This window comes from Tinamus guttatus, unplaced genomic scaffold (assembly GCF_059628265.1).
Source record: "Tinamus guttatus ecotype Peru unplaced genomic scaffold, ASM5962826v1 Tinamus_guttatus_pri_ptg000376l, whole genome shotgun sequence".
Classification (NCBI taxonomy): Eukaryota; Metazoa; Chordata; class Aves; order Tinamiformes; family Tinamidae; genus Tinamus; species Tinamus guttatus.
In genome coordinates this window covers 1,815,894-1,827,850 of record NW_028288910.1, presented here as the reverse complement: position 1 = coordinate 1,827,850, position 11,957 = coordinate 1,815,894, and the positions used below count along the sequence as shown (strand labels likewise).

The following is an 11,957-nucleotide window of genomic DNA, read 5'->3' as shown; positions in this document are numbered from 1 at the left end:
AAATATCTAAAATGGTTACTGGATCTTTAGAGACCCTCTCTTCAACAGATTTTGCAAATCACTCAGTGAATTTCAGTTTAATCTTTGTTCTACCTTTGTATCATTTATCTTTCCCTACTTTCTAGTTATATTTTGTCAATATTTTAATAAAAGGCTCTCACTAAATTGTATCTTTATCTTGTAACAACCCTTCAAGGCAGTTGTATGTGCGTTTGAAGAGCAGACACCTGTCGTCCTACTTCTTTCCCTGTTGCTGGAAAGCATTTCTCTAGCCAAACTGCAGAAAGAAAGCAAAACTCTTCAGGCAGACGCACAACGGGTGCAGCTTCCTAGAAATGTTTGTGCCTCAGAATACCCTGACTTCACTGAGTAAGCGGGTGAATACGCCGCTTGCCTTGTGAAACCCAAACGGGGGGTTTCCTGTGTAACACACTCCTCCACAGAAACCTGTTGACAAAAAGAGCTGGATGCTTGAAATAATCTGTACTTCCAAGCAAAAGGGAAGAGCAAGCATTTGTAGCCAAAAAAAAACCTAAATACGGCAAAGGAGGGGAGATGGAAATATGTTGGGAAAGCCCTCCCTGGAGATGAAGTGAAACAGAAAATAAACTTTGCAAATACTCAGTAAATAGAGTACTGAAATTGCTTAAGTTCCCTCACTATGGCATTTCCTTGCTTGCACTTTTGCTGCCAGATGGGCGTGCATCTGCTATAGTGCAGGGCAGCCTCTCAGCCTGGTAGCATTTATATGGAACGGGACCTTGGGCAGGTTATTGTACAACCACTTTAGCATAATTTATTGGCTATTTATTATTCTAGCATCATTTGCTAACATTATTTCAACATAATTTGCTAACTGTGATCAAATAAATCACATATAGTGTCAAAAGTGATTCTGGTTTTCACTTCATAGATTGTTAATTCCAAAAATACATGAGAGTTTGTGAATTTTGTCTTGAAAGAGTTTTAGTGAGAACTTTGCTGTATTTTGTTAGTATTTCCCCATTGACTAAAGTATCTTTTGGATTAACTATGATTCTTCAGCCATAAAAGATATTCCACTCTAGAAAGAACTTTTTGTAGAAAATTATGGGGAAAAGAGACGTAGAATCACAAATACAGAAACAACCTGTTTCTGCAGGAATAGCTCCAAGTTCCTTAGGCAATATTAATAATGAAGGCTGGGATTCATGCTCCAGCTTCACAGTGGTTCTCTGTGCAATTCTATAGCTACTGTAGGCACATGAAGTGCCTAGTTAATGCTTTAGTTAATTCAGTAAAAACACCACCTCCTGATTTCTTCAAGAATTTGGAGAAGCCTCTCCGGGACATTGCCACATTGCTAAGAATGACTTGGTCCTGTGTTAATCTCGGACTTTGTGTTAGTCATGAGCGGAGCACGGGGCTGGGGATGCGCGGTGCCGGGGAAGGGACTTCCTGGGATGGGTGGATGGATCATGGATGGATGGATCATGGATGGATGGATGAGTCGCAGGCGCGTCGCGCCTTCCTGCCCGCCTGTGTCAGCGCTGAACTGGGCGTAGGGGCAGGTCACCTGGTCACGGATGATACTTCCAATTTACTTATTTTTTTCTTTTTTTCTTGCCCACATCAGATTTCATTGTGTTCCGTAGCTCTTTTCCATAGCTGCAAGTCCAAGTCCATGTAGATTCTCTGAGTTCAAGGGTCTGCTCATGGGAGCTGTAAGGAAAGAGGGAGCCGTATCCACTCCGCAGCGCAATGATGCACCAAATAAAGGCAATGCCCTTTCTTCTTCTTCTGTTGATGATTATTCTTATTCTTTGTAACTTTACAGGCTGCGAATGAGACAGGCGACTGTCAGCAGATAGACACTTTCCTAGAAAAGTATTATCTTTCCACCATGTACAGCCTCGAGTTCATTTTGGGCCTCACCGGAAATACTATTGTTGTGTTTGGCTACATTTTCTGCTTGAAAAACTGGAAAAGTGGCAACATCTACCTGTTTAATCTATCGCTATCAGATTTGCTATTTCTGTGTACTCTCCCCATGCTCGTGAAGAGCTACTCTACTCAGTGGGCAAACGAGACGTTCTGCCGCAGCAACCGCTTCCTGCTGCACGCCAACCTGTACACCAGCATCCTCTTCCTCACCTTCACCAGCATCGACCGGTACCTGCTCATGAAATACCCCTTCCGAGAGCATTTCCTGCAGAAAAGGAAAACGGCCGTTATCGTGTCCGTGGCCCTGTGGATCCTGGTGATCCTGGAGCTGGTGCCGCTGATGTACTTCCTGGGGCCTAACAGCGCTGTCAGCAACAGCAAGTGCCTTGATTACGGCAGCTCGGGAGACCCAGCCAAGAGCATCATCTACAGCATGTTTCTGACTGTCTTCGGGTTCCTCATCCCCCTCTGCGTCATGTGCTTCTTCTATGTAAAGATGGTTATATTTCTCAAGAACAGGAACGAGCAACACAACTCCTTCCTGACGCTGGAGAAGCCGCTCTCTCTGGTCATCCTGGCCATGGTTATCTTCTCGGTGCTCTTCACTCCGTACCACGTCATGCGCAACGTGCGGATCGCCTCACGGATACCGGCGCTGGACGTGCCCGTGTGCACTCAGCACGTCATCAACGCCGTCTACATCATCACCAGGCCCATCGCGTTTCTAAATAGCGCCATTAATCCCGTGTTTTATTTCCTAATGGGTGACCACTTCCGAGAAATGCTGATGGCAAAAGTAAGGCAGCTCTTGCTCAGAAAAAGAGCGAATAAGGAGAACTCAGATGCTGGGAGGCAAAGAACAGAAAAAGAAATTAGCGCAGGATGAGCTTTTACACTGTCCAGTTCCAGCTTTTTAGATTGCTTCTTGTAGGCTGTAGGTTGTGCGTAAGCTGTTGTGTTACTGCAATGTGCTGTTCCCTTGTTGTGTCCCTCCTGCCCGTCGGTGCCAGCAAAGCTGCTCCTGGCTTCAGCAGCAGCAATGCTGCTGGCGGCGGCACGGCAGGACCCGAGCACCCGCGCGGACGGTGGTTTGGTCAGTAGAACGGCAGCACGAACAGCGTTCCCGGAGCGGAACCGCGGGGCTGCTGCCTGCAAGCACGGAGTCAGGCGGGGTGTGCATGCACGTGTGCATGTACATGTGTGTGTGCATGCATGTGTGCATGTGTGTGCGTGTGCGTGCATGTGTGCATGTGTGCATGTGTGTGTGCACGTGTGCATGCGTGTGCATGCACGCGGCTGCGGAACCGCCAGGGCTGCCCGGCTGTCGCGGCCCCGTGGGTCATGCAGCAATTCTCACTCAAGAGCTGACCAAACGCATCGAGTACTTTCTTTCTTAGGCTGAACCTGGCTGTGATACCAAAGCGCAGCTTTACTTATCTTTCCAGTTACAGAGTTATGCATGTTCTGTTCACCCCTTGATTACAGCTCATTGCTCATATAATGCAATTACTTATATAATTAATGTGATTACCTTATCTATCAGTGAGAACAGAATTCCTAACTGGAGTAGGAGTTTGGATCCCATACTTTGAACTTCATTAAGAGTTCCAGAAATAAAAGAGGAGCTAAAAAAGAGCCGGTTCACCATCAAATATCCCTGCAAAAAGCGTTGCAGCTGGTAGGAATAAAACCAGTAGAAATTTATTTTTCAATTAACAGGCCTGCACTTAAATGTGGAGGTGAAACGACATTCAGTGATAAGGGACAGCTTATGCAATGTTTCCTTTCCAGACTACAGCCAGTACTTGATGGAAAATATTAGCGGGGAAAAGTAAATGCTTTTAAATGTTATGAAGAGAAAACAGATACTAAGCAGACTGATGAGATGAGAGCATGGAAAGACTATGTGAAATCAATAGCAATAAAAAATGAAAATTGCAGAAAAAATCAATATGCACTTTGTGCATTATGTGGAAACACACCAGGTACCCATGTCTGCGTCGTGCCAACGTGTTTCCCATGGTGGCCATGGGTGGCGCGGGCCTGGGTTCGCCGCGAGCATCCGCGAGCGCCCGTACGGGCGCTCGCGGATGCTCGCGGCGAGCCCAGGCCCATGCGGGAAGCTCTTCCCTCTTTGCCCATAAATCCCCAAATGGCTCTGTCAGCAGTGGAAAAAGCATCCATCACGCCGCAGATAAGGCCCTGCTTGAGCTTGAGTTTCCAGCAGAAATATTTCCTGTTGTTTTAGGGGCCTCCGGAAAGGTGATTTGTTTCAGTCGGTTAATACCTCCCGCAGGCGGCGTGTACTGACGCACACCTGGTTTCGACAGCTATTAAAATGCAATATGTTTTTAACGGGCCGCTGAGGATGCTGAGGAGGAGTCCTCAGGGAGGTGGTATTGTCATACAGGAAGGTGTTATGGTAGTAATAATAGAAAAATAGCAATAAATAAAAATAATACATTTTGTAATTTGTTGTTCTTGTTGTTTTTGTTGTTATTTATTACCATTTTCCTGGGAAGGCACCTCAGGAAGGTCTCTGTTGTCTCGGTGCTTAACCTGATCCTGCCCTGTACAAGGCAGCTCTGTTTCCTGGGCATGAGTTTGTTCATCAGTGCAGGAAATATTGATTTTCTGTAAAGCAACTACAAAATCGAGCGAATCACTGGATAATGTCCCAAGAAGTATTGGTTTCAAGCCTGTTGTGTCAACAGAACTCAAGCAACAGACATGGTAATTACAGGATTCCTGGTGCCACTGTATTTTTCAGCCTGGAAAGGGAAGTTCTTGCTGCGGATAAGATGTATGTTGCACTTTTAGGGTGACTTTGTGGAAATGCAATATTCCTGGTAATAAATTCCAAAAAAACTCCATCCTACTTATTATTTTTAGTGGGTGGGAAGTAGGTTTTGTTGTTTTGTTTTGTTTTCAGTAAAAAGCCTATCTTGATCCTGTTGAAATCATACAGTGGGAGTAGCCTGTAGCTAACCATGACAGCGTTAAGCTGCAGTTTTGCAGCGGCCTTTGCGGCTCGTAGCCCAACGTCAGCCAGCGGCCGGGTAAGCAGCGGTGACCGGAGCCTGCACTGGGGCACAGCTGGATCCAAGCCCAATAAAACTAATCTTATGTGCATTAAAGATTAATCACAACCATTAAATAAAGGCGCGCTGTTGGCCAAAGCGTGGCCGGGGGCCGTGGGGACGGGGTGCCCTCGCGGCTGTGGTGCCCTCAGCCGGGCACTCACCGCGCGCTCCACGTCCCCGCTTCACACCGCTGCATTTGCCATTATGTCATTAGCGCCTTCAATCTGCCTCCCGTGGCAGCAGAACGCTCATGAATATTCACGCTAAAGTATATTTAGATCTCACATATAGCTTGCTCTCAGCTTATGAAAAATGAGAGCTGACATCAACCAAGAAATTCTGCGTGGTACATTTACAGTAATTTATTTACTTAGCAGCTATATCACCATAGCTCTAATGACTTTCTCTCCTTGTCACACATGGAGAGGTTTCTTTTATGTGAAATAAAGTGTGACTAAGAATATATGATTCTATAGAGGTCGTTTCCATCAAAGTTAATGGTCCAGCTCCACTCTGTTGAAAACTAGAAATAAACAAATCATTTTTGGAAGGAGCACTGTGAGTAAAGGCAGTACTTCAATGATTGAAAATGCTGGTCATATTTTGCTGGCAACCATCAGTAAATGTGCCATGAATTAGAAGACTATTGAACAGAGTTAGAGGAAAGCAGCAGGAAAGCAGAGAGGGAATGGTAAATTAGGTAATTTAGGTTTCTCTTTTCCTCCTCTTTCATATGGCAGTAAGGACTGGGATGAGGAATCATCTGACCTGGGTGAGTATCAGAGATCCTTATAAGAATTTAAGTGGGGAGGAGGAGATCTGGTGTGTTTGCTCACGTGGGAGTGGGAAGCTTTGGAGACAAAAGTAAGAGCAAGAAAAGAGTAAGACGGGTGCAGGTGTCGGGGTGAGCATTTCGGGTCCCTTAGAGGAGCCTAGCTGGGTTTATGGCCCTATCCAATGCCTCCCGTCTCCCTTTGGGACTGTTCCCAAAGCAGGATGCAAAACCAGCTTCCTGTGCACGACTGGAATTAGGAACCGCAGAAAAAGAAACTAGAAGCATTTGCATGACCCAGCTAAGCAAGCAACATCCTGAACTCTTCCTTCCTCCCCTCAAGGCAGGCATTGCAGCAGACAGCCTTGCCCACGAAACTCAGCATCCTGTGAGTGGCAATACAAACAGTTGTTTTTTAAGGGGTTTCTTTCGCCTTTCTCCTTTAAAACATTCCTAAAGGAGGAAATGGCAAAGATGATCTGGAGTCCAGGCAAAACATTGCTTTTTCAAGTGAAAAAGGATCGTCAGCAGGTAATGTTTGCATTTGCAAATAGTGCATTATGACTTTGACCCTGAAAAGCCTGAAGCAGCTTTGAAAATCAAGATTGTAAAGACTTTTGGAAACCGTATTTCACAGCACTATTTATCCTGCAGGTTTGCAACACTTGGAGATTGAGACAGCAATATTCAGAGACTTTTCATGTCAGATGCTATTTCCCATCTCACGTACTTGTTCCAGAATTCCGTACCTGCTGCCACTTGTGTCTGCTCTCACAGTCATCGTCAACGTTTCCCTCTTTTTACCGTGTTCCTTGCACGTGCTGTACACCAGCAGCCGCACTGATGGGCTGTCTAAGACACAGGAAAACAAACGAGCACTTTATTGACTGTTTTTTTTTCCCAAGACCAGCTTTTGTTTAATATCAGGAAATACTTTCCATTTAATATGATAAGAATATGTAACATCACAGAGTCATGGGATGATTCATGCTGAAAGGCACTTGGGAGCTCATCTAATCCAATCTCCTGCTCTAGGCAGCGGCAGTTCTGAGGCCAGACCAATATATCAATGGCAGCTATTTATGGCAAGTCTGATTTCACTCTGTCTGAAGAATTCTAGGCACAAACATGTAGAGAGCAAATAAAAATCCCTGTTAGAACCCGTGCAAGAACTCAACATTCAAGAGGACAATGAATTATGAATATCAAGTAAGTACTGACTAAGCCTTCTAGAAAGAAAATTTAGCAGAGAACATTTATCACACGACGGCACTAATGTTAGAAGAGAGTTGGCAATGATCAGGTTTAAACTGCAGGTGTGTAGTAAAGCAGCAAAGCTTTCCACACCGCCCAAGCGCTCGGCTTGGCGCTTGCTCTCGCCGGAGCAGTCTCGGAGCCGGACGCGCCGCAGCCCGTAGAACTCGGGCCGACGCGCGGGGTCCTGATGCTCTCGTGTGGCTGGAGCGCTGCACTGCAGCAGGCTGCTCCGCAGAGCCAGCGCGGTGACTGCAGCGCGGTGACTGCAGCGCGGTGACTGCAGCGTGGTGACTGCACCGCTGTGACTGCAGCGCGGTGACTGCAGCGCTGTGACTGCAGCGTGGTGACTGCACCGCTGTGACTGCAGCGCTGTGACTGCACCGCTGTGACTGCAGCGCGGTGACTGCACCGCGGTGACTGCAGTGCTGTGACTGCAGCGCTGTGACTGCAGCGCGGTGACTGCACCGCTGCCCGTGCGCCCAGCACAGCGGAGAACTGCCCAGGTTTGCACAGTTAATGCACGTATCGCTGCAGCTCCCTGCCTCTGCATTTGCTCTCCCAGCTAAGCCCCGATAAACAAGAAAAGCGGCATTTCTCCTTTAGCAAGCGTTAATAAAAGCGGGAGGATGAGCTCTGCTTGCAGAGCTTTCCACCGAGCGCGCGGGGCGGAGGAGCACGGCTGCGCGCAGAGCCCTGCCCTGCGTGTGAGAGGAGCAGGGCCCACGCTGGGCGCAAACGCCTAACGCCCACGTACCCCAAATTCCCCCCAAGGCCGCGGGAATGGAGCTCTTCCCGTACCCCTGTTCAGCTCCCGCGTGCGCACACAGGGAGCAGCGGGGCAGAGCATCCTTGGAGCGCTGGAGCCTTACGGGCTGTTGAACCCTGCAGACCCGCTGCGATGCTACCGCGTGCCAGCGTGGGGATAGAGCCACTGCGGTGCCACCACGTGCAGGAATTTACTGTCTGCAGGAATCTATACATCGTAGTGCCTTTCTTTCACAATTTATTATTTTTCAGTCTGCTGACACCTTGCCCCATTTATCCTTCCGATCTGATTTCTGATACTGGTAAAGGAGACTGACCTTTTCCTCCTTAGACTTCATAAAAGTAATTCCTGTTCAGTTTAGCAGTTCCTAGACAAAACCCAGACATCCTGGACAATTTTATGACCTATTGACCCTTCTTCCTTTTTCTTTCTGGGATAATCCCAGTTAATACTTTTGGTCCCTAAAATTCCCATCTGCTCCTACCTCTCCAGACTAACTATTGAAAAGTCTGAGGTTTAGATATTTCTTTACTCTTGTCTTTCTGCTCAAAACTAGAACAAATGGAGTCTTCATGGAGATTATTTTAAAAAGGACAGAATAATCTGTAGCATTTGAATATTGGAAGATGTGAACTGCTTCCCAGCAAGGCTGATGATCCAAAAATTGCTTTTCTCCCTACCAAGGTTCCTCCTTGCACATCTACCTTTGTATTGTTCTTCTTCAAAGGGCTTCCAGTTTTGTCTTTGGATGCACTAGCTGCATGTCCCCCTGCAAGCTGAATCTCTGCGAAATGCATCTTAACCCGAGAGTGCTGCTCGCCACGTCCCGCTGGGCTCCCGCTTTCCAGCCCGGCTGCACTTAGACGGATCGGCTCTGTCCTGCGTGTCCCACTTGGGATGAGGTTAAAACCTGCAGGTTACAATTCTGCAGCTTTCACAGCGCTGGTGAGGCCACGGAGCCCCTGCAGCCCTGGGCAGGCAGAAGGTACCAGCCCTTCCGAACGGGGCCGTGTCACGGCGCCGGCAGCGGCTTTGCAGGGGCTGGTTCCGCTCCAGCTCTGGGGCCTTTGTTCTGCTCTGCCTTCCTTCATTTTGGGTGGGGACAGAGAACTCGGCCCCGCGAAGAACAGGAATCCAGCATGAGTCAGACTGAAACGAATCCAACTATGCCTTAATGACAGTAAGTGATCTAAAAATAAATGTTCCCCGGAATGAGTAATGCTGCTTGCAGCAAGGAGCCCGTCCTGCAGCGCGCGGGCCTGGGAGGCCAGGCAGGAGCGCACCGGGGGCTGCACGGGAGCAGGATGCACCGTTCCAGGGAGGTCTCGAGCCCAAGGGCTTCAGGCGGAACCGCTGGTTGACAAATATGCGAACACTTTTTCCGCACTCAAAAGCACGAGCGGGCTGCGGTTGGCGCAGTTGGCGTCCACGTAAGTGGCGCACAGGGGTGTCCTGCGGCCAGGACAAGGCTGCAGGTGTCACCAAGCGCAGCGGCGGCGGTCGGTGGGACAGCGGCGCGAGCCGCCGGCTCTGCCTCCTCCTCCTCCTCGTCCTCCTCGTCGCTCCGCGCCTCGCTCGGGGCAGCGCTCGCGGCGGGGACGTTCTGCTGCCTTCTGCCCTGGGCAGCCCGGCGACTCCTCCGTCCCTGCCGCCGTCTCCAGCGCCAACCCCGTCCCCAACCGGAGCCCCGGGGCGAGCAGGGTGAGGGGACACCGGCCCGGGACTGCCCCTCCAGGACTGCTCATCATCGTTAACAAATCACTAATGACTTTGCTCTCTCTAGGCTGGGGGATCCCGCCAGGAGGGGTGCTGGGGTTTGGAGGCTCCGCTTTTGCTGCTGGCCAAGGAATCCTGCCCGCGAGCCGCAAGGTGGCATTTGTGATTGGCAGGAAGAGACTGGATGGCAAGAAGCTCTTTGGTCTCAAAGTGTCTTTTTAAAAAAGATAAGTCCTGTAGCTATTTGTTTATAATTTCATACACAGTTATTGTGTTCATAACAGGTACCAACACTAGGCTGGAAAGAGTCGGACACACATGGGATTAAAACGCTGGATCACTCTCTAATTCCCTACCCATCTTGTGGTTAAACTCTGCACTCCCATCTCTGATCCTGAAAAAAGATCCCAAATGGGCATTTGCTCTGCTCAGGTTCAGTCTGTGTCACTGTAGCACCATGAAGCACCTCTGCAGCCTCACAGATATCAGAAAAATCTATTGGAAACCCGTCCACATAAAGCCTGAACAGCTGCCTATTCCCTGCTTCCTTGTTTTTACTTCTCAGGACTATCTCCTTTTGGCCCAGGTGTTCACAATCAACCGCCTTCATGGGTGAAATCCTGGCCTCCCCTTTGCAATCAGGGTGAGTTTTTCTACCAGCTGGGCTGCACCCTCTATAAATAACAGCAGGCTGCAGAGCCACTATCATGGCATCTGTGCTCCTGTTGATTTGCTGGTCAATAGTTCATATTTTTAAGGGTTTTTTTTTCTTTCTGAATGACTAGGAGCAACCTTCTAACTTAGTGGACCACCCCCATGCTCTGGATAAAAACAACTTGTATCAGATGTGAGTACTTCATTGGAAATTAATATGACCCAGATGATGGTTATAACTTTAGCAACTCTCTCCATTTTGTTCTTAACTTACAACATAGAGTTATTTCAGTACCTTCCATTATTTAAAATAGAGAGGGGAAAAAAAAAAAAAGAAAAAGTACCCTAGAAATGCATTGAGTTAAATGTTTGCCTGCTTTATCAAATGTTTATGAGTTTGGGCAGTGCCCATCTGTTAAAGATGACATGGCTGGTCCTGAAGACTTGCAGCATCCCCAGCAGGTCACATAGAAGAGCGAGGACAGGGAGTGAGGACAAGATTCCCTGCAGGCTCAGTATGGACCAGCTCATCATTTGGATTAGCTCGTTACTTATATTAACTTGTTACTTGTATTAGTTCAGTATTTGGAGCTTCTCGTTATTTGCCTCCCTATCATGAACATGTTAATCCATATGTATGTGATGTTGTTAACTTGCAGAATGAGATATTTGCTCTCAAGCCTTTATAGCATGAATTGTGAAGCTTACATTGTAAAATAACATTGGAAAAAACCCATATTCTTTGTTTGGTCTACGCTGTTTAAGGGGAAGAGCAAGCCCTGTGCCAAGTGCCGCTGCTCCGCTCGCAGCCCAGCGCCACGCACGGGTTCAGTCCAAACAGCAGTGCCCTTCTCCGTGCCTCTGGATTCGGGATCATGCTTCTTCTCACGAAGGCTCCCAAGAGCTTTTCATTTTTGTCTGGATTGCTTCAAGAAATAGGAGAAAAGTATTTGTACTGTGTCTCTTCTCATAGTGATTTCCATGTTTTCCACTTTGGAATCTCAGAAATGCTGGTGTACTCCCTGATTTTGGCTTGATATGCTCCAAAATGAGGCATAGTTGATAAGACTTGGGATCTTCACAAGAAAAGAACAGAGACAAGATGTTGTGTGTCCATCTCGCGTGAGCTATGTTACCTTTCTAAGCCGTAACTTAACGCTGTCGTGATAGAGCTGCAGGGGTAGGCGCGTTGGCTACGCGTTAAACTGGCCTCCCTTGTGTCCCGGGAGGCTCCAAGCCATTGAATAAGCAAAGGAGAAGCTTCCATATGGTTCAACCCCATCCATGGCTGCAGCTGCAGTTAGTCCTGATGTGGAGCTGCAGCCGTGATGTGTGGAAAGGACCAAGGACACTGTGCTGTCCCCAGTGCTCTATCCCTCGGGTGCTCTACCTTGGGGAAAAAAGTTCTCTGAAGACTCTGATTGCAGAAAAATCCTCCCACTCACAAGCTCACTTGGTTGGAATCGGGTCCTAGCTGAGAGGCAGATAAATGTAGCAATGTTTTCCTGGTTTTCCCCTTTGATAATTATTTTAATATGTGCCTGAAAGTGTGGTCTGAGTTAGCAGGGTGGGGATGTTCATCTCTGGGGCTGTGTTTCTTTATTACTCTTTATTAGCAGAAAGCCTGTGTTTCCCACCCATTTTGTTAACTACCCATTGGAGTTATTTAGGCGTCGGTGCGCACGCTATTTTATTCACCCAAATAAGCAAAACAACCCTGAGTTTTTCTAGGCTGAGAGCCGATGTGTCAGTAAAGGACTCCGTCCTTTTTGCAAAGTTCACAATC

At 47.9% G+C, this 11,957-nt stretch overlaps 1 protein-coding gene across 1 annotated transcript; it reads left to right on the top strand.

The window, feature by feature from the left end:
• The first annotated feature begins 1,816 nt into the window (after positions 1–1,816).
• On the top strand, positions 1,817–2,809 carry SUCNR1 (succinate receptor 1). Its single transcript, XM_010228751.2, has one exon. It carries the CDS (start codon positions 1,883–1,885, stop codon positions 2,807–2,809), a length of 927 nt encoding a protein of 308 aa, XP_010227053.2. The 5' UTR covers positions 1,817–1,882.
• The last annotated feature ends 9,148 nt before the right edge of the window (positions 2,810–11,957 follow it).

Bases quoted from the DNA above. Each gene is read 5' to 3' on its own strand.
- SUCNR1 (XM_010228751.2), top strand. From the start codon at position 1,883: ATGTACAGCCTCGAGTTCATTTTGGGCCTCACCGGAAATACTATTGTT.